At 44.9% G+C, this 23,649-nt stretch overlaps 1 protein-coding gene across 2 annotated transcripts in view; it reads right to left on the reverse strand.

Annotated features, from left to right (window-relative positions):
- Positions 1-23,649, reverse strand: part of LOC120523050 (CD44 antigen-like) — a 144,000-nt gene that overhangs the window by 54,596 nt on the left and 65,755 nt on the right. For both annotated transcript variants that reach the window (XM_039744003.1, XM_039744011.1), the window contains exons 2-4: positions 7,225-7,387; positions 4,091-4,227; positions 905-1,003 (exon numbers count right to left, since the gene is read on the reverse strand). In XM_039744003.1, coding sequence (XP_039599937.1) covers positions 905-1,003; positions 4,091-4,227; positions 7,225-7,387 — 399 coding nt within the window. The remainder of the gene's footprint in view (positions 1-904; positions 1,004-4,090; positions 4,228-7,224; positions 7,388-23,649) is intronic.

Raw genomic sequence — 23,649 nt, forward strand, 5'->3', positions numbered from 1 at the left:
TCCCATGGAGCCACGGGGGAGATTGAGGAGGGATCCACGGCCAGGGAGACTGCCCCCAAGCGCCCGGGGAAGGTACTGCAATGTCCATGTTGGCTCCCCCGGGACGTATGCAGCAGAGGAGGCCCCAGCCGGGTATGGGACCCGGCTGTCCGTCACAATATATATATTCTCTATAAAAGGATCTGATGAATATTAGCCGCATAGATAAGTCTACAAAGAGACCAGTTGATATGCTGTATGAAAAGTTAAAGTCAGCAAGGAAGTCCAACATATTTGAACTGTTCTTTGTGGGGCTTTGACGATTTACACCTCAAGCTTATAATAAATTGAATTTAAAGCCACCATACATGAAAGCTAAACCGAAATGAACTGTTACACGAAACTGAAAGGGAGAGGAAAAGATAACAATGCTAAAAATCAAAGCATACATCCATCCATCCATTATCCAACCCACTATATCCGAACACAGGGTCACGGGGGTCTGCTGGAGCCAATCCCCGTCAACACAGGGAGCAAGGCAGGAAACAAACCCCGGGTAGGGCGCCAGCCCACCGCAGTCAAAACATAGCGCCTTATTAATAACGTGTTTCAGACTCAAATGAAACAGGAATAATGATAATATCACAGACTTAGACTGACATACAGAGCCTCCATTTTAATAACAGAAATTCCAGTCATTGTCTCATGAACCACCAGAGGAATAGACAAGCCTCAAACACAATATACAGTCCATTACTTGGCATGTGACTTTAGAAAGGCAAAAATCACAAAGCTCCAGTTTCTTCTAGCTGTATTATTCTACCAATGTGACCTGTCGTCAATGTCCAAAATGCGCCTGGAGCTACACAACCTCTTTCTTTGCTTTCTTTTCTGGCCATTTGACAGGTGCCAGTTCACATCTTACCTGTCTTAGCTGTGGTCCCTTCAGTGACTGCAGCAACGGTGCTCGGCTTGGGTGAAGTCGGGACGATGGTACGTGTTGCACAGTTAATTGGCTTTGTTTCTGGAAAAAATGTAAAATAATACAAGTGTCAGACCAACTAGACAGTTATTTGAAACATTTTAAGACACACATATCGGCCTTTATCAAAGTAGGGCCAAATGACTAGTTATTTGACATTTTCTATAATCGCTTGTCACAAACGTGCACCTTGGGGTGGTAACCCATTCATCCAACCCGCTATATCCTATCTACAGGGTCAAGGAGGTCTGCTGGAGCCAATCCCAGCCAACACAGGGCGCAAGGCAGGAAACAAATCCCGGGCAGGGCGCCACAAACCTGCACGTCTTTGGAGCGTGGGAGGAAACCCACGCAGACATGCATGCAAACTCCACACAGGGAGGACCCAGGAAGCGAACCCGGGTCTCCTAACTGTGAGGCAGCAGCACTACCCACTGCGCCACCGCGCCACCCTGGGGTGGTAAGTGTAAATGTAAATGTAATTCCTCGCTGATCCCCAACATGCCGCTGTTTCCGAACATCTCTTCTCTTTCTCCCTGCACAGCCCGGATGATTGACAGCCCAACCACCTCTGACGTCACTTCGGGTGTCAGTCCTCCACTGGACCCGCCTCTTCCTGCCTGGCCTGCTCTTAGTCACATTGAGACTCGTATCTATAAAGACGTCTCCGTTGCCCTTTTTCAGCATTTTTGTAACTTTTGTCAGTTATAGAGGGTTTGCCTGCGGGTGCCCCAAACCTTTACGCTTGTCTGTGTTTTTCGTTAACTTGATTGAAGTCTATGAAGTCCAAGGCAATGGGGTAATGAGGTTAATTAAAATCTGTTAATTGTATTCCAAATCCCTCCTCATTTTAATTGTTAGTTATTCTAAAAACATTTTTAACTGTTCATTAGGATTCGCTTGTCGATTGACCATTTGTGCAGTCCTGATATCATTTGTTCTGCAGTGGATGAGATATAGCGGGTTGGATAGTGGATGGATGGATGGATGAGAATGGCTGCATGCAGATAGGATTCTACTTTCATGCCATTTGTCATCTTATGCATCCTGCACATTGGCCACTATACCCAACCCACACAACCCAACACAATCCAGGGACTCTGCCATGTCAAACACATACCACACATACTGCACATGAAGATATTTCTCATCTTGTGCAGGCCAGAAGCCTGTCACTTGAGTTGGGGCTCGGCTGCCTAAGGTGAGGCCTATCAAGTGGTGCCAGACCTGTGTAGAGGGCAGGTCTAGTCTTTTGAGTTTGATCTTGAGGTCTGCGTCCATCTTTGAGTTCTGAAGATATCGTTTCTTACAAACCAGAATGCACATTAAGATGCAATGATGCTGGCCTACGTATGATTTCAATGATTTTTAAAATAACAGTGGAAGGTCAAGCTTTTAGTTACAGGGGGCCTCGAAGCTGTGGAATGATCTGCCTGCTTATATAAGAGATACCTTTTCGGTCTCATCTTTTATATTCAGGCTATTTTAGTCCGGCATACCCTGACTAGAGCTGCTGATTACCTGTACGTAACGTGTTTGTTATTTGTACAAAATTATAAAGTTAAACAACATTTATAAACTGCTGCTGACCCTTCTCTATTCTGTTTCTCTATATTGTGACTTTCTTGCCCCTACTTTACTGGAAAGCTGTTCTCTTGCCCATGGAAAAGTAATTTCAAGTACTGGGAGAACTGGAGTCATCAAATGGAACGACTCTGTAATCGGGTTGGCAGTGGACGGTCTGCAGGACTCTGACTGCATCTGACTTTGTCTTTGATTTTCTCTCTTACAGTTGACCGTGAACGGACTGGCGTTTTTGTTTCCCTCTCCTCCACTGTCAACTGTCCATATTTCAACAATTAACTAAGGGACAAATATGGTTGGTTTCCGAGAATATTAATCAGTTTCTACTTTGTTTTCACACATCTGTGTCTTTATGTCCATATCCATCCATCCATTTTCCAACCCACTGTATCCTAACACAGGGTCACGGGGGTCTGCTGGAGCCAATCCCAGCCAACACAGGACGCAAGGCAGGAAACAAACCCATCGCAGGACACACACACACACACACACTAGGGCCAATTTAGAATCGCCAATGCGTCTAACCTGCATGTCTTTGGACTGTGGGGGGAAACCCACGCAGACAACATGCAAACTCCATGCAGGGAGGACCCAGGAAGCGAACCCGGGTCTCCTAACTGCGAGGCAGCAGCGCTACCACTGCGCCACTGTGCCACCCCAATAAAATATGTGATCAGAGACATAAAAGTCCGATTACATCCGCTGGGGTACAATAAGAACAAAACCTGAAAGCATCCGAGGGCGTGAGTAGGTTTTAAAGGTACTATATGTCTGCTGTGTTTCTATGTGTGCCAACACTGCCACTCACCATCACACTGGAGCAGCTGGAATGCCACTGGGCACCAATAGCCCATGTAATGTAATCGTCATTCTTCTGCCGCACTCCGTGTAATGCGGCCACTGAGAACTTAAAAAAAACATCGACAAGGGGGGGCTTTCTTGAAGGCTTTTACTGGACGTCAGTGACGTGTGATGAGGTTCAGGGCTGGTGACTCCTTCAGAGTGACATTTACAGATATCCATCCATCCATCCATTATCCAACCCACTGTATCCTAACACAGGGTCACGAGGGTCTGCTGGAGCCAATCCCAGCCAACACAGGGCACAAGGCAGGAACAAATCCAGGCAGGGTGCCATCCCACCGCAGGGCACACACTAGGAACAATTTAGGATCGCCAATGCACCCAAACCTGCATGTCAAACAGGGAGGACTTGGGAAGGGAACCCGGGTCTCCTTACTGCGAGGCAGCAGCGCTACCACTGCGCCACCGTGCCACCCTAATTCTGTATTTAGTAACTTGTAAATGTACACTCTTATCTTATATTTGAATTTTACCTAAGAGCTTGTCACAGCAGAGTGAAGAGCGCTAAACCAAAATAAAAGGAGCTGAATTTAATTCTTGCAACAGGAATCACAATTATGGGGCATTATGAAATTCACTGAACAAATATTTAATGAAAAACAATCAACTTGAACATTAAAGACAGGAATCAGCCATGAGTGACACACCAGGGCCAAGCAGAACACGGAGAAGTCACATTACCTGTAGCGTTGAAGCAGTAGGCGTCATATTTTGTTTGGTTGTCCGTGACGAAGATTAATCCAGTTTTTCCACCTCCACACAGCTCATTAGAATCTATCCGTGGTATCATAACTGTTTTGTTGTAAACCCAACCATTTCTAGAAAAAAGCAAAAAAATACATATATATATTACTTTATGAAGATGTAAACGTGGCCAAATTGGAACACTAATGGCATACTGTATAAACCACACAGTATATGTACACTGGGACCGAGAACTGGAAAATGTTGGGGTGCCAACTCACTCATTGCCGGTTACTTCCAACAACTCGGAAAGTCAATGAAAATTAGGCCTGCAGTCTGCAGTCAGGGTACAAACGTCTAGTACTGCGGAGAAGGATCTCCGTCCTGCGGTACGTTTGGTGGAAGACTGAACTGCTTCTTCTGGCTGGAGTGCCAATCCTGCCACCCACCCCAAGGTTTCCCTGTAAATTGGAGGACCTGCTTGCAGGGCTGGATGCAGATTAACGTCACACCCTGGATGAAGGAATAACAGATTAAGGGTCTTGCTTAGGGTCTCCGGATAGGAAGCTGGATATCGCTGGTCCACGGTTCTTGAGGCTGATCCTCCGATTAGCTGTGACCTCCACCCAGTCTCACTTAGATTGCACAGGTGATGAACCAGCTGACTGGCTGCAGGAATCTGTGGTATCCGGGGTGAACTTTTCCAGGCTGGTGGTAAGGCTGTCCTCCTGGCATTGCAAGCAATCTTTGCTTCCATTTGGGAGACTGGCATCATCCCAACTGACTGGAAAAAGGGACTTGTCATCACTATCTGGAAAGGAAAGGGTGATTGCCAGGATTGTAGCAACTACAGGGGGATAACACTGCTCTCGGTGCCGGGTAAGGTCCTCAATAGGGTCATCCTCAATAGGATCCGTGATCACCTGCTCACCTACCAGCGACCGGAACAGTCTGGTTTTACGCCTAAGAAGTCTACTGTCAACCACATCCTGGCACTGAGGGCTCTCATGGAGCGCAGACATGAATATCAGTAGAGTTTCTTTGCAGCCTTTGTCGATTTTCACAAAGTGTTTGACTCAGTTGATCGAGCTGCCCTGTGGGATATCCTGAAGGTCTGATGGATCCCCTCGAGGTTGCTGGATATCATGGCCAGCCTGTACACTTATATTGTGAGTGCTGTGCAGAGTGGAGGAGGCAGGACCTCTGTGTTGTTCCCAGTTGATTCTGGGGTTTGTCAGTGGTGTGTTCTGCTCCTACTCTGTTCAATGCTTGTATGGACTAAGTGATGAGGGGCAGGGGGTCCACAGGCTGAGGGGCATCTGTTGGGTGAAGAAAGATTCACGGATCTTGACTTTGCTGACGATGCTGTGATCTTTGCAGACTCAATGGAGGCTCTGATCGGGGATCTCAAGAGACTGAGTGAGGAGTCTGAGTGTCTGGGCTTGCGAGGGTCCTGATAAAAACCAAAGAGCCCGGCCTTTATTGACCTCTTGGGCACGGCCATCAGCAGTGTGTCTGTTTGTGGAGAGAGTGTCAACCTTGTTGAGAGGTTTACTTACCTTGGCAGTGACATTCATGACTCTGGTGACTCTTCATATGACATCACATGGGGAGGGGGGGAGTCATGAGGTCACTTTAAGGGGGTGTGTGGTGCTCCCAATATCTATGCGAAAGGACGAAGGTCCAAGTCTTTAGAGTCCTGGTGCTTCCTGTCTTTCTATATGGTTACGAGACATGGACGCTGTCCAGTGACCTGAGATGAAGACTGGACTCCATCATGTGTGTCTCTCTGGAAAATCCTTGGGTGCCGTTGGTTTGACTTTGTGTTGCTCATGGAGTCCCAAATGAGGCACATGATCTGCATTGTGAGGGAGCGTCAGTTACGGCACTACGGCCTTGTGTTTCCCTGAGGGTGATCAGGCTCGTAAGATCCTCATTGTTGGGGACCCGATTGGCTGGATCAGGCCAAGGGGTCGCTCACATAACACCAGGCTGTGGCAGATGGAGGGTCATTTCTGGAGAGTAGGACTGGACTGCGTGTCTGCCTGGGGGGTTGCCAACCGGGATCCCGAGTTGTTTTGTCATGTAGTGAGTGCGGCAACACGCTGTACCAGTGCAGGCTCACCAACTTTACTTTTCTTGGTCTTGCTTAAGGACCCAACAGAGTAGAGTCACTGCTAAGCTTTTATGGGATTTGAACTGGCAATCTTCCAATATGGGAGCTAGCGCAGAACAATAGCTTCAGAGCCACAAATCTGCCTGGATATAAAAGGCACTATATGATAGATAGATAGAGAGATAGAGAGATAGAGAGATAAATAGATAGAGTGAAAGGCACTATATAATAGATAGATAGATAGATAGAGTGAAAGGCACTATATAATAGATAGATAGATAGAGTGAAAGGCACTATATAATAGATAGATAGATAGAGTGAAAGGCACTATATAATAGATAGATAGATAGATAGATAGATAGATAGATAGATAGATAGATAGATAGATAGATATGAAAGGCACTATATAATAGATAGATAGAGTGAAAGGCACTATATAATAGATAGATAGATAGATAGATAGAGTGAAAGGCACTATATAATAGATAGATAGATAGATAGATAGATAGATAGATAGATAGATAGATAGTTTAATATTAAGAGTTTAGAGAAGCTCAACAATGTATAACAAGACACGCACCCCCCAAACACAGAGAAGAAGTTCTTCGATAATCAGAGGGCTGCTGCTGCTGTCAATGGCAGGCTTGAGGGTGACAGTGAGATGTGGTCAGATCTGCCCCATTGTGCCACAGCTTGACACTTAATGCTTTAATAATTGGATAGATCAGGTCCAGCTTGCTCATGCAGTGTGCTGATAGACGTTTTTTCCTTCCTTTCCTTTGGTTGAAGTCACCGGCATTCTACAGTCAGAATGGCTCATCATGACAGTGTTGGTAAAATCACTTTTGTTGCTGAGCTGATAAACATTAACCGGGATGACGTAAGCTTTTCCCTCTAAGTGGTAATGTGGACAGATTTAGCCCTCAATTCAATGTCTGGATCACACGTTTCAAGTTTAATTATCGCACGTTTTCTTTTTTTACCTTAATGATGTCCTTTACCATGAGGTGCTCACCTGCAGGTCTGGAAGTTGTTCTGGTGGGCCACTTTCAGCTGCTCCTCGTTTGCCAAGACAACGCCATACGCTTTGCAGAGCCCATCCGCCTGCTCGTACGTGAGCTGGTATCGCCCCCTCTCCACGTGGAAAACACCCATATTACTGCATCCCATGATAACATCTAAAGAGGAAAGAGACACAAACAGAGATAAATAAGTGTATATAATTTAAATCATTTAAATAAGTGCATATAATTTAGTGCAATACAGGTTTTTTTTCTGAAATCTTTTCCAGTTTCCAGTTTTACCTGATATTCAATCAGTTTTATTAATCCCATGAACCTTACTGTTCTGCACACAGAACCCAAAAAGATGTTAAAGTACTTCAACCTCAAACAAAGCCCACTAGAGCAGGACATGCTGTCAAACCCTGGTTAGATAAACTTCATAAATTGCATAAAATAAGTAAAAGCTTTTATTCTTCACCAAAATCCTCTGTCACACATTGAAGCTCCATAGAGCACAATGGCAACGTGCAGTTGCCTAAAAACACAAGGCAGGCTGAGGTGAACACAGGCCCCTAAAAAGACCCAAAATAAAGAAGGACAGAGTAGGTCATAAATCCAGGAAAAACACAAGAACTTATCATAACCCCCCAAAGCACATTCAAAATGAACCACCAGGACCTGCGGGAGACCCTCCAATTTAGAGAGCAGAGGGCAGTGATTGGCAGGTGGCCCTACTCCCTGGCGGACCACCCACAAACTTCATGGAACACAGACAAGGCACTGCCTGGCAAATAGATCCAAATAAACGTAATACATACAAAAGAACCAAAAATAAAGGGAGACGATATAAAACATGAATTTAAACTCCAGTCCGGTGAGGAACCCTGGATGAGCCGTGATACTTACAACTGAAATTGTTTTTTTTTTAACTTTAAAAATCAAAAAACAAACAGATATCGCTAGCTAAGCGGAGGCGAGGAACACTCCAACACTTGGCGAGAGGTAGAGCAACTCGAATGGAGGCTGGCGCGTGAGTGAGGAGGGTCCGCCTGGCTTCCCACTCCTGAAGTCCACTCCGTCTCTCTCAGATTCGCGTGAATAAATCGGTGCCACGACTGAACTATGATAGAAGTCGCAAAATCAACCGGAATGTTCAAGCAAATTATAGAAAGTACTTTTGTAATATTTTGTAATATACAATCAAATTCAGTTATAGTCAGTTGGATGGGACTGACACTATTTGCTTATTATAAGTGGAATTCGCTATACCAAGGCCCTGCGGTGGGCTGGCATCCTGCCCGAGGTTTGTTCCTGCCTTGTGCCCGGTGCTGGCTGAGATTGGCTCCAGCAGACACCCGTGTCCCTGTGTTAGGATATAGCGGGTTGGACAATGACTGACTGACTGGCTATAACCAGGACATTAACTCAGTCTGTTAAAGTAATATGATTTATTGAAAAAATATACATTTAGTCCATAATGAAAACCCACATTAATAAACTATTTTCTAAGAAACTTTTTTGTTTTAAACTTTGTAATCTACAGTCACGCCTTTTAAAACACTTAATGCATCCAACGCTTGCTTTTTCGCGTCAGTCCCTTTTTAAAATGCCTTCAATCTACTGCAGGCGTTTTCAGCATCAAACAATGTTGGTAAACTGCGTTCTGGTAAATCCAATATGCCAGCGGCGTCTTCCTCCTTATCATCTTCATCGTTGTCTTCTTTTTGAACTTTATGATTTCGTTAGTAAACAATTTGTCATCTACGTGTTGATAGTCGTAATAATTAACATTATTAATTTCAGTATTGTCTGGGCGAACCCATTCAGATAACGGCAATTCATCCTCTTCTTCAAAAATATCAGATGTGGATTTCCTGAAGGAATTCTGTAAGGTAACAGTCGTCACATTGTTCCAGGTATCAGATAAGAAATTTATTTCATATTGAAATTTATTCTGCTGTGGCTCACAAAAGTCCAGGATGTGGTCAGGTGTTGTTCGTAATAACCAAGATTTCACTCGTCATAACTGGGCATTTACATGCGAATAGCTGATGTATCTTTCAAAAATAATTTTTTTTCATTATAACTGAGAAATCGTTATAACCGAGCTCGTTAAAACCAAGTTTGACTGTACAGAGATTATACAGCTAATGAATCTTTATTTATGTACTGCATCTCTGTATTCCCATCACAGCTCTGCCTCACTCACATCCACACTGGGTTTACCGTAAGCATGGAAGTCAAATTAAAACCCCAACAGCAGAGCAGGGGTGACATATTAGCAACGAGATAAAGCAAAATCCTTGGAAAGCCAATCCAGCCGTGTACACAGTAAATAAAAAATCCATATACTGTAGCTCACCAGAAGCCAAGCCTTGTCCCATCAACAATGAATGCAAAGCCCTTGAAAGGAAGTACAGACAAGCAGTCGACCTGACATCATAGACAGATCGATCTATCTATCTATCTATCTATCTATCTATCTATCTATCTATCTATCTATCTATCTATCTATCTATCTATCTATCTATCTATCTATCTATCTATTATTATATAGTGCCTTTCACATCTATCTATCTATCTACAACCACAACCCATCATCTACCACAAATTGATCTTCTTCTTCCTCGAATGCTTTTCCCACTTTCATGCGGGGTCTCGCTATCGGACCAGCCTCCTCTACTCCCATCTGCTGTACGTTTCCTTCCCCTGACACCCCTTTTTCCGTTAGGTTCCCCCTTCACACAGTCCATAAATTTACACTTTCGTCATCCTCTTCTTCTGCCCACATTGCTTATTTCTCTTCTCTTTACCTGCCAGTGCCACTCTGTCCTTCTTTGCTGTATTTTCCTTGAGATCTCCTCAACGTTGGCTGTATGTCCGATTCTCTCATTCTTGAGCTTATCAAGCTTTGTTACTCCACGCTTCCATCTCAACCTCCTCATTGCACCCACCTTTCTAACTGCTGTGGAGTCTCATTGACGTGGGCTTTAAGTATCCAAGTCTGGTACTGAGACCACCGGAAAAGTGTGTAAGCCTTCCCTGCATGTACATAACCTCAACTAAGAGCAGGCCTTCTGACCTGCCCCCATGTGGCCCACCATGGTAAACTGGGTTCTTAACACCGTGAGATGGCAGAGACAGAGAGAGCACTGGGAACAAACATAAAGGCAGCTGATTCTATCTGTGATGTCATCCTTGGTCTGGATTAAACTATAAAATGACCATATATTATTATTATTATTATTATTATTATTATTATTATTATTATTATTATTATTATTATTGGGGCAGCACGGTGGCGCAGTGGGTAGCGCTGCTGCCTCTCAGTTAGGTGACCCAGGTTTGCTTCCCTTGTCCTCCCTGCGTGGACTTTGCATGTCCTCCCCATGTCTGCATGGGTTTCCTCCCACAGTCCAAAGACATGCAGGTGAGGGGGATTGGCGATCCTAAATTGTCCCTAGTGTGTGCTTGGTGTGATGTTCGCAGATGACATTGTGATCTGCAGTGAGAGTAGACTGCAGGTTGAGATGAACCTGCAGAGATGGAAGTACACATTGGAGAGAAAGAGGAGTGACAGTCAGTAGGAGTGAGATGGAGTAGATGTGTGTGAACGAGAGGGAAGGTGGTGGACGGGTGTGACTGCAAGGAGTGGAAGTGTTGAAGGGAGGCAAATTGAAATACTTGGGGTCAACAGTCCAAAGCAGTGGAGAGTGTGGAGGAGAGGTGAAGAAGAGAGTGCAAGCAGGGTGCATTGGGCAGAGAAGAGTGGCAGGAGTGATTTGTGATAGAAGAGTACCTACGAGAGTGAAAGGGAAGGTCTATAAAATGGTAGAGAGAGCCGTTATGTTCTGTATGGTTTGGAGACGGTGGCACAGGAAGTGGCAGATATGAAGGTACAATACAATACAATTTATTTGTTGTATAGCCCAAAATCACACAAGAAGTTCCACAATTGGCTTTAACAGGCCCTGCCTTTTGATAGCCCCCCAGCCTCAACTCTGTAAGAAGACAAGGAAAAACTCCCTTGTAGGAAAAAATGGAAGACACCTTTGGAAAGGCAGTTCAGAGAGACAGCCCTTTCCAGGTAGGTTGTGTGCAGTACGTGTCAAAAAGAAGGGGGTCAATACAACACAATACACAGAAGAGATCACAAGTAAACCTCAATGCAGTATAAAAATAGAAATATTATAAGTATAGAGGAGAATTTAACAGTAGATGACATCCCATAATAGGATTTGGATTCGTTCAGAGTCCTGAAGACCTCGGCCATCAAGCTGCCTCCACCCGATTGGCCATTCCACAGCTGTCAGATCTGGGCCAGCCAATCCAATTAAAAGACCCCTCTACCCCACGATTCCTGTGATCCTCCATCAGAGATGACTTTACCTTTGGCAGGCGGGCACTGGCACCAAGTGGCACATTTGAGTACCGGGAAGAGAAACAGAATAGGTGAGGGTGAGTAACTATCATGTTACTGATGTTTTAATGCTAATGACTGACAACAGAGATGGAGTCTGAACTGTTCATCAGCAGCTCTAGTCAGGGTGTGCTAAACTGAAGTGGTGAGTCTTCATCCTGAGACCGAAGGGGCATCTCTTATAGTAGCAGGCAAGCCAGTCCACAGTTTAGGGGGGGTCCTCTAACTAAAAGCTCGACCTCCCACTGCTATTTTATGAATCCTTGGAATCCTAAGCAGACCGGCGTCTTGAGATCTTAATGTGCGCTCAGGTTTGTAAGTCATGATAAGTTCAGTCAAGTAAGCCGGACCTCAGCCATTTAAGGATTTATATGTTAAAAGGAGGATTTCGAAATCTGTCCTAGACTTAACCAGTTAGCCAGTGTAAGGATTTACTGGGAGTAACGAGGGTAGACTGGATTAGGAAGGAGTATATCAGAGGGATGACACAGGTTTAGTGATCAATTAAGAGAGGCGAGACTGAGATGGTCTGGGCATGTGCAGAGCAGAGATGAGGGGTACATTGGGAAAAGAATGTTCAGGATGGAAGAAGAAGACCAAAGAGGAGGCTTATGGATGTGGTGAGGGAGGACATGAAGGTAGGCGGTGTGGCAGAAAGTGATGTACAAGGCAGGGACAGATGGGAGACCGATGGTCCGCTGTGGTAACCCTTAAATAGGAGCCGCTGAAAGAAGAAGGAAAATGTAAGACAGGGCAGAGCCGACATTTTTTTTCTTAGTAGCCAGTGGGGTGTGGTGGTCCGGTAACATCACTTCAAGAGAGACCAATCAAATCAACAGGTAGGCTCAGTAATGGGATGTGCTCTCGAGCCCCTGGTGGTAGTAGTGGAGGAGAGAATGAAGACAAAACTGGTGGCTATGATTACATTAGATTAGATTAGATTATAAATTTTATTCATCCCAAGGGGAAATTTAGAAATATATGAACAATTATTCAGTTCGCAGCCAAGTGTGAAGCGGCGGAGATGAGAGTCAGCACCTCTAAATTCGAGGCCATGGTTCTCAGCCGGAAAAGGGTGGAATGCCCTCTCCAGGTTGGGAACACATTACGGCCTCAAGTGGAGGAGTTCAAGTATCTCAGGGTCTTGTTCAAGAGAAGAATGGAGCGGGAGGTTGACAGACGGATCGGTGCGGCACCCGCAGTAATGCAAGCTCTGCAACGGACCGTCGTGGGGAAGAGAGAGCTGAGCCAAAAGGCGAGGCTGCCGATTCACCAGTCGATCTATGATCCTACCCTCACGTATGGCTACGAGCTTTGGGTAGTGACTGAAAGAGCGACATCGCGGATACAAGTGGCCGAAATGAGTTTTCCCCACAGGGTGGCTGGACTTTCCCTTAGAGACAGGGTGAGGAGTTCAGTAAAATCTGGAATAGCCTGCCAATAGGAATTCGCCAGGCTGATACAGTAGAGCAGTTTAAAACACTGCTGACAACACATTACTGTAACATGGCCTTCTCATAACTTCACTTTAACTTAATCCTGATACTCTGTATGTTCAGTTCATCATAATAACTATTCATAGTGGCTCTAAAATCCATACTGACCCCTACTCTCTCTTCTGTTTCTTTTTCCGGTTTCTTTGTGGTGGCGACCTGTGCCACCTCCACCTACTCAAAGCATCAGGATGCACCAACATTGATGGACTGAAAGCCAGAAGTCTACGTGACCATCATCATCAGGTCCTTCTGTGAAAACCCTAAATCCAAAGAGGACTGTTTCACTTATGTTAGGTAGATTGCCCAGAGGGGACTGGGTGGTCTCGTGGTCTGGAATCCTTACAGATTTTATTTTTTTTTCTCCAGCCTTTGGAGTTTTTTTTGTTTTTTCTGTCCACCCTGGCCATCAGACCTTACTTATTCTATGTTAATTAATGTTGACTTATGTTTATTTTTTATTGTGTCTTCTATTTTTCTATTCATTTTGTAAAGCACTTTGAGCTCCATTTTGTTTGTATGAATATGTGCTATAGAAATAAATGTTGATTGATTGATTGAGTTACTTAGGAGAGACTCGGAGTAGAGTCGCTGCTCCTCCACATTGAGAGGAGTCAGCCGAGGTGGTTCGGGGATCTGGTCAGGATGCCCCCTGGATGCCTCCCTAGGGGTGGGTGTTCTTGGCATATCCCACTGGGAGAAGGCCACGGGGCAGACCCAGGACACGCAGGAGGGATTATATCTCCCTACTAGGCTGGGTACGCCTCGGGGTCCTACCAGAAGTGCTGGAAGAGATGGCCGGGGGGAGGGAGGTCTGGGCTTCCCTGCTTATAAGCGGCGGATAACGGATGGATTGATGGATGAACAATTATTATGAACAAAGCTGGCCATCCTGTCTCTGTGACTCACCAACAGGGAGGACTGCCAGCTAACACACCGCTCAGCAGAAGTGGGTCAAGAAACGCGACGGCGGCTCCTTCATACCAACAGCCATATGTCTGTATAGCGCCTCACAGGGACTGCTCTCTTATCTTTGGCCAAGTCAGAAGTTTTTCTTCTTTTTGTCTAATTCTTCTCTCTATTTAAAGGGGGGTTGCTGTTGTTTCTTTTGTAAAAAGCTAAATTTCCTGTGTGAGACAGATAAAGCGCTATCTCTATCTATCTCTCGATTGTCACAGTGCATGCTATTAATCACACCATGAATATACAAAGGGAAGGTTTCCAAATCGAGCAAAGAACTTTGACCGAGTTTTAGCATAATCAAATTTAGTAAAGGACAGTAATCTTCATCTTTCTTCTTGTTGTTTTCAGCGCCCGTTGCCTTTCATTTTCATGCTACGCCTACTCTCCTTGCAGCGAGCTGCCTCACCAGGAAACACAGAAGTCACCACAGAATATGCAGTATGCTGTTATTTACCCGGCACCGGTTACCATGGTGAGTGGCAAAAACCTTCATCATCCTCTGAGCCGCGCTGCGCTGCAAAAATGACAAGCCTGAAATGATCATTTAAGAAGGAGGCAGCAGACCACTGCAGTGTCATCATAACCGAAACTAACATGTTGTGATTGTGGCGTCTACTGAACGTATTTACCATTTGCAGCCATAAATACTGTCAGGCTGTGGCCAGGGATAAATCATACTGTATTGTCATCTCAGTGCTGAGTGCTCTTCTGCTCTGAATTTCTGTAGCAAAACCAGCAGACGTTCACACAACAGCAACGCTTATTTCTATGGCACATTTTCTTATAAAGGGTGCAGCGACATCTGGCCTGAGGAAGAGGCCTGAGTTGCCTCGAAAGCCTGCATACTGTAATCTTTTTAGTTAGCCAATAGAAGGGGTCATTGTGCTTGACTTCTCATTGCAAGGACAAACAAATGAAATTCAGATAAGAGGAACATTGAAATAAATAGTAAAACACGGACCACTAGGGGACATTGCAGCACCCCAAACCCCAGACCCAACAGCACAGACACTGATGCCAATACAGAGATTTCTCTCTATTATAATAAAAAAATCTTGGGAGATGAGACCTTTTATCCTGAGACGAGACTTTTTTAGCCGGGGACGAGATGTGACTTTTTCAGAGAGATACTTTCACATCCCGCGAGACGAGACTTTGTGCCAAGAGATTAAACCAAACCCATGGCCGGAAATAAAAGACAAAGAGTAGATGACAAAGTAGAACGTCGTAAAGAATACACGTACAGTAGGTTAGAGATAATGGAAGTACGAAAATTCAAAAGTCTCAAAAAAATAATAGTAAAGATCGCATTAGCACAAACAAAAGGAAATTATAACTCGGTGAAATACCGGAACAGCAAAAAGAGATCACATACAGTGCATCCTGAAGGTATTCCCAGCGCTTCATCACTTTATCCACATTTCGTTATGTTACAGCCTTATTCCAAAATGGATTAAATTCATTTTTTTCCTCAGAGTTCTACACACAACACCCCATAATGACAACATGATAAAAGTTTACTTGAGGTTTTTGCAAATTTATTAAAAATAAAAAAACTGAGAAAGCACACGTACATAAGTATTCACAGCCTTTGCCATGAAGCTCCAAATTGAGCTCAGGTGCCTCCTGTTTCCCCTGATCATCCTTGAGATGTTTCATTGGAGTCCACCGGTGGTCAATTCAGTTGACTGGACATGATTTGAAAGGCACACACCTGTCTATAGAAGGTCCCACAGTTGACAGTTCATGTCAGAGCACAAACCAAGCATGAAGTCAAAGGAATTGTCTGTAGACCTCCAAGACAGGATCTGGGGATGGTTACAGAAAAATGTCTTCTGATTTGAAGGTCCCAATGAGCACAGTGGCCTCCATCATCTGTAAGTGGAAGAAGTTTGAAACCACCAGGACTCTTCCTAGAGCTGGCAGGCCATCTAAACTGAGCAATCTGGGGAGAAGGGCCTTAGTCAGGGAGGTGACCAAGAACCCGATGGTCACTCTGTCAGAGCTCCAGAGGTCCTCTGTGGAGAGAGGAGAACCTTCCAGAACGACAACCATCTCTGCAGCAATCCACCAATCAGGCCTGTATGGTAGAGTGGCCAGACGGAAGCCACTCCTTAGTAAAAGGCACATGGCAGCCTGCCTGGAGTTTATAAAAGGCACCTGAAGGACTCTCAGACCATGAGAAACAAAATTCTCTGGTCTGATGAGACAAAGATTGAACTCTTTGGTGTGAATGCCAGGCGTCACGTTTGGAGGATACCAGGCACCGCTCATCACCTGGCCAGTACCATCCCTACAGTGAAGCATGGTGGTGGCAGCATCAGGAACTGGGAGACTAGTCAGGATAAAGAGAAAGATGACTGCACCAATGTACAGAGACATCCTGGATGAAAACCTGCTCCAGAGCGCTCTTGACCTCAGACTGGGGCGACGGTTCATCTTTCAGCAGGACAACGACCCTCAGCACACAGCCAAGATATCAAAGGAGTGGCATCAGGACAACTCTGTGAATGTCCTTGAGTGGCCCAGACTTGAATCCGATTGAACATCTCTGGAGAGATCTTAAAATGGCTGTGCACCGACGCTTCTCATCCAACCTGATGGAGCTTGAGAGGTGCTGCAAAGAGGAATGGGCGACACTGGCCAAGGATAGGTGTGCCAAGCTTGTGGCATCATATTCAAAAAGACTTGAGGCTGGAATTGCTGCCAAAGGTGCATCGAGAAAGTATTGAGCAAAGGCTGTGAATACTTATGGACATGGGATCTCTCAGTTTTTTTATTTTGAATAAATTTGCAAAAACCTCAAGTAAACTTTTTTCACGTTGTCATTATGGGGTGTTGTGTGTAGAATTCTGAGGAAAAAAATGAATTTAATCCATTTTGGAATAAGGCTGTAACATAACAAAATGTGGAAAAAGTGATGAAGTGCTGTGAAGACTTTCCGGATGCACTGTATATTGTTCAGATTTAAACTTTTAAGTCGGAGACTTCTAGATCGTCTAATTTGTGTTGCCATCAAGGAATAGTAGTGTTTCTTCCTATTGAAGAGGCGTATCTGCGAGAATTAAAAGATTTGCTGTTTGGTGAAAGTGAAATCCCGCGAGGGAAAATTTCAAGCCCCGTTAGACAAGAGCTAATGCAAAAAAGATTTGAAAAAGGCCGGCCCACATAACCACACACACGGTTCAAACATTTCTCATTTGTGTGAAAGCTATTGTCAGACACAGTTCGTGTAGAGAGGAAGAAATGAGATTCACTCGCGGGCAGTCATACGTTGTGTTGTCACGATGTAATTCCAAACACAGAATCTAAATTCAATGCAATGTTGACAAAAAGGTAAAAGCAAAAAGAGATCGAACATATGGACGTAGGCGATATGACAGACTGTGGTGGACTGGCGCCCTGCCCGGGGTTTGTTTCCTGCCTTGCACCCTGTGTTGGGTGGGATTGGCTCCAGAAGACCCCCGTGACCCTGTAGTTAGGATATAACGGGTCTATATAATGGATAGATGGACGAATGGGACAGAAGTGTGTAGATATTGTTTGGCTTTAAACATTAAATCAGAGACTTGTAGATCGTCAAATTCGTGATGCCATCAGGAAAAAGTAGAGTTTCTTCAATAAAGAGGCGTATCCACGAGAATGAAAAGATTTGTTGTTTGCGAGCGGCAGAGACGCAAAGTTTTTGGCGCGTAGCTCAGGCTGGGTGGGTTAGCGCAACAAATACCTACATGCACTGCACAGCTTCTGCAATACAACTCTGCCCTGCTCCGCTCCACCCATGAGAGTTTCGGCCGACTCCTCTACTGACTCTGACAGTCCGGGTGAAGCGGAGCACCTTCCTTAATGCCGGACCCAGGAGTCCAATCACACTGCATCCAGGTCAGGTGGAACCTCCCCCCAACAAAACTCCCCTCCAACTGGGATGTCACCACTCAGTGTACTGGGGAAGTCAATGCTCCCCTGTCTTTCCATTATAATGGTGTTGTGGCACCTTACCGGGTCAGGATGCTCGTCCACTCGCACCCTATCAATTAAAAACAGCATCCCAGCCAGGTAAGGAACCATCCATCCCAGCTGGAATGCCAGCCAGCCCATGTTACCTATTACAATACAAGAAAGAAAGAAATAATGTACGCTTACATGAGAAAGATTCAGTGCCCACTATACTGGATATTGAGATAGCTATGATATAAAATCCATCCATTCATCCATTATCCAACCTGCTATATCCTAACTAGAGGGTCACAGGGGGTCTGCTGGAGCCAATCCCAGCTAACACAGGGCGCAAGGCAGAAAACAAACCCCGGGCAGGATGCCATGCCCACCGCAGATGATATAAAATGCAATATTCAATCTCGATCTTGTTTTTCAGCCACCTAATGGCTCCTAGTCCTCGTGTTGAACAATGGCAACTACAGACGCCAAAGGGTAGCAGCAAGTCGAGGTAACTTAATGAAGCCATAAATCCCACCTGAGGACACATAAAAACCTGTGACGCCAATTCACTTTCAACATTAGAAAGTCAACATTAAAAACGTTCAGTCTCTTTGTTATTTATACTGTATATATATATATATATATATATATATATATATATATATATATATATATATATATATATATATATATATATAGTGACAAGACAGCCGGTGGCCTTGCCAGGTCTGGATGCCCTTCTGAGGAGAGGACTGGGGGAGAGGACGTGTCATCAGCAGTACCTCCCCCGGGACACCAGAAGGCAGACCCCCTGGGTTGCATCGGGGCCTTGGAGCTTAGATGCTCAACATTGCTGGGGCCCGTGGCCACCAACAGGGGGCGCCTGGATAGCTCTGGAGCTTTGGCAAGCAGCACCTCTGCCACACGGCCGTAGTGCCGTAACTGACGCTCCCTCACAATGCAGGTGATGTGCCTAATTTGGGACTCCATGAGCAACACAAAGTCAAACCAGTGGTACCCAAGGATTATCCAAAGAGACCCACATGAAGGAGTCCAGTCCTCGTCTCAGGTCTCTGGAGAGTGTCCATGTCTTGAAAACAGGTAGCACCAGGACTCTAAACACTTGGACCTTCATTCTTTTGCAGAGTCATCGGGAGCGCCACACCCCCCTTTCCAGCAACCTCATGACCCCCCCATGGTCTCCCAATCCGTCTAATGACTTCATAGGAGGAGTCACCAGAGACATGAATGTCACCGCCGAGGTCGACACTCTTTCTGCAGACAGACACACTGCTGATGGTCGTGCCCAGGAAGTCATTAAAGGCCTGGCTCTTTGGTGTTTATCAGGACCCTCACAAGCCCAGACACTCAGACCCCTCACTCAGTCTCTCGAGCGCCCCGATCAGAGCCTCCATTGAAGATCACAGCATCATTAGCAACGTCAAAATCAGATGCCCCACAGCTGCTGGACCCCACGACTCTGCCCAACACCCAGTCCATACAAGCAGTGAACAGAGTAGGAGCAGAACAGACCACTGGATCAACTGGGAAAAACACAGAGGGTCTGCCTCCACTCTGCATAGCACTCCCAGTACCAGTGTACATGCCCGCCATGATATCCAGCAACCTTGAGGGGATCCCGCGAACCCTCAGGATGTCCCACAGGGATGTTAACCCTTAACTGTTATTTAATTTAAATTCAGTAACTGTGTTGAAGATCATTTGGGAGCGATTTGAGAAAAACGTTGACATGGCTTGCTGCAAACTGCGCAACACACTGGCAGAATACAAAATCAGCTCATCCACAATGCAATGCCTTACCACATATAAAGCAAGCCTGACGCTTTCGGGGTCGGGTTGCAGCAACCTGCCATATAAAGACTGTAAAGATTGGTGGCCCGATGAGACCACAAAGAGAGAAGAGTGTGTGATGGCAGAACAAGGTATTGTACCAATCCGCGTGGTTGACGGCAAAGGCTTTCGGCAGCTAATCAGTTATATTTAGCCGGAGCATCACATTCCATCTAGCGGTGGGGCTGCATAGAAAAAAATAGATTTTAGTAAGAGCTGAAAAGCCAGCGAGCCACAGCCAACCAGTGCCGCACTTCTGGACGGGGCTACCAAGCGAGTTATCTCAGAGCATCGCGTCCGTACGATGACAGAGTGACAGATGTGATCTGTTGTACTAAAGATGCAAAACTTTTCCATCACACACGCCGACGACAGTTTGACCAAAAAAAATAAACTGCTGCCCCGTCGACATAGAAACCCGCGGGCGAAGTGGCTGTGCGTGCTCGTGATAATCTAAGCCTCTAACTCCACTTCCCCCTGGCGGTGTTCTACTTGTCGATGACGTCTATTTTAAACATGGCTATCGGAGGGGCTACTCCCAGCTAGTGGGCTGCACAAACGCAAGTGACTCGTGAGCAGGACAGTGGAGTCAGAGGAGGAGAAGGGTGTCGGACTCGGCCTACATCTAAATTGTAATGTAATGTGCTTAAATTTCCCATTTTACATATGTTAATTTGGTTCAAATCCATCCTCTTATGTTAGTTCCATTAAAATATGCCCTCTTTATAAACTCTGCGCACTTTGCCACTCAATGTTTGTAACTTTGTAATGCATTTAGGTCCGTGGCGATGCGCAAGTTTTAAATAACTAAAGAAACGCTGGGGCTTCGGAGGGTGGTGCGGGTGTGCGTGGCGTAGTGCCATCCAGAGGCCTGTGCATTCACATCTAGACATGTGCAGTCTGGTTTGATTGACTCGTTAGCACTTGGCGGGCTGTAATCAGTGCCAACGTACCTGCAGCGGCAATCGGGAAGGTAAACGCGTAAACGCTAGAAGTCCACTCCACCGGGCCCTTGAGAAAGACCCTTAACCTGCAATTTCTTCATCCTGAGTGTGACATTAATTTACATCCAAGACCTACAAGCAGGTTCCCCAACTTGAAGGGAAAAGTTGGAGATTGGTGGCAGGATTGGCACAGCAGCCATTGTAAAAAAAACCCTGCTAAGGTGTGAAATGCCAATCCGGGCGGCTCGTCGTGTGGTGGATGGGGCAACGTGTCATCAGCGCATGCTCTCAACCTTCTCCTCCGAGGCCCGTAATGATAGATGATGTGGAACTGTGAACTGCAGAGCTAATTGTGCTGCATGAGTTAATTCACATACAGGAAGCGGATATGGCGGATATGGCGTGTCTCTACGAGGGTTCAAGTAAAAAGTCGCTCTTTTGCAAACAACACGGCACCGAGTTATTTGAACCCCTGATGAAAACAACACGGGGCAGAGAACAAGGAGACTGGAGAAACAAGGAGCAGGAGCAACCAAGTGCTCCAAGTGGGCTTCTGCCTTAAGGCTGAGAGGTGGCAGCATGTGGGAGGCCAGAGAGATGCTGGGCATGGCGCCCCACAGACACTGAGGGACTGAAGACAAGGATGATTGTGTTTATCGACAGGGTTCTCTGCTTGCTGTGGAAACGCTTTGGATGAGCATCAGAAATAACGGGGGGCACCGTGGCGAGTGATGGTTTAAAGAGAATTTCCACCTTCACCTTTAAGACTTCCCAGGCCAGCTAAGAAGGATTCCATCCAATGTATCTGATGTCTGTTGCTATTCCTCCTCCTTTTAAAAGAAGCCTGATACGCATCCGGAGGGAGGACCCCCAGGGCTTATCTGCACTTCGTAGCCTAACCATCCCTATTGGGGCTTCCTAATCTGGAACAGCAGCGATTCTAATCTAACGTGCTCCTGTATTGCTGAAGTCTTCACCCTGCGATTTCATCTTCTTGCATCAGTTGTAAAACATTGGAATGGTGTGAAAAGTGATTAAGAAATGATTCATTAATGTTAATAAATACTTGGTTCATTAATTATCAATAACTGGAAATGCAGCCCTTTTGGGGTCTTTGGGTAGCACCAGAGGGCACTGCTGGGAGAGGACTACCCTGCATCTTACATGATCTGGGGGTGCTCCGAAAAACCTGGGCGTGACCCCGGAAGCAGTTCACAGGTCGGCATAAAAAGGAAGCCCACAGCCTTACTTCACTGAGTCAGAGCCAAGAGGGAGCGGGCAAAACTCTACAGGAGGTGGAAGAAGAGAAATTAGATTTGTGTATTGTGGTGGTGGCTGATTGTATAAGGAAGGTGCTGGGGGCGAATAAAAACCTTTACATTGAACCTGGAATTGTGTTGGGCATTATTGACTATGATTTGGGACTCAGTGGCACCCCTTTGTAGTTACACTATTAGTTACAATAGACAGATATGTATAGGTATAATAATTAATGATAGATAAGACAATGTTTAATAAACAGACAGCTAGATGGGAAAGGCACTATATAGATAGATAGATAGATAGATAGATAGATAGATAGATAGATAGATAGATAGATAGATAGATGAAAGGCAATATATAATAGATAGATAGATAGATAGATAGATAGATAGATAGATAGATAGATGTGAAAGGCGCTATATATGATAGATAGATAGATAGATAGATGTGAAAGGCACTATATAATAGATAGATAGATAGATGTGAAAGGCACTATATAATAGATAGATAGATAGATAGATAGATAGATAGATAGATAGATAGATAGATAGATGTGAAAGGCGCTATATATGATAGATAGATAGATAGATAGATAGATAGATAGATGTGAAAGGCGCTATATATGATAGATAGATAGATAGATAGATAGATAGATAGATAGATAGATAGATAGATAGATGTGAAAGGCGCTATATAACAGATAGATAGATAGATAGATAGATGTGAAAGGCACTATATAATAGATAGATAGATAGATAGATAGATAGATAGATAGATGTGAAAGGCGCTATATATGATAGATAGATAGATAGATAGATAGATAGATAGATAGATGTGAAAGGCGCTATATATGATAGATAGATAGATAGATAGATAGATAGATAGATAGATAGATAGATAGATAGATAGATAATTCTCTATTGTTCTAATTCCTGTAGTCAAGACAGAGAAGTTCTTTTTGTTAGTTTCTACTGCCTGCACCATGAAGGTTCATTTGCAGCTGGTCTGCACCAACTTATTTATGCCAAACCTCCGTGCAGTTTGTGTGTGTTTGTGTGTGTGTGTATGTGTGTGAGGGATGCTGCTCTGAACTTGTCACTGGATTTAGGGCAAGAAGCCTCTAACAGGTAAAAATGTATCTTTTGCAAAGGTCATTTTCTTTTCACTTACAGTGATACCAATACCAGAATACGTTAGCTGGCTTTATCCTAACTGCAAAGTTATAATTTATCGTTCTCGGAATCAAAGCACCCCCCCAGAGCCCCCCGCTCTTGGTTTGGTGCGTTGTTCCTTCTGGGTCGGCTTTCGGCAGCATGTGAAAGGAAGTTAAGTGGGTTCTTCTTGTTTTATTGAGTTCTTCTCCTTCTTCACCTCAGTTGCGCTTTCTGTTTGAGGTGATACTCTAGGTGTCTCTTTGAGGTTTTACACTCTGAGTCTTCTTTTCATTTGCATAAAGTTTACATCGGTGGTGTAGCTGGTGATCAGTCAATTCCCATCTTTACCAAGAAGAACTTATCACTTTTATATATGGACTCTCTCTGTCTTTCTCTTTATCTATCTTTA

This window comes from Polypterus senegalus, chromosome 1 (assembly GCF_016835505.1).
Source record: "Polypterus senegalus isolate Bchr_013 chromosome 1, ASM1683550v1, whole genome shotgun sequence".
In the NCBI taxonomy this organism is placed as follows: domain Eukaryota; kingdom Metazoa; phylum Chordata; class Cladistia; order Polypteriformes; family Polypteridae; genus Polypterus; species Polypterus senegalus.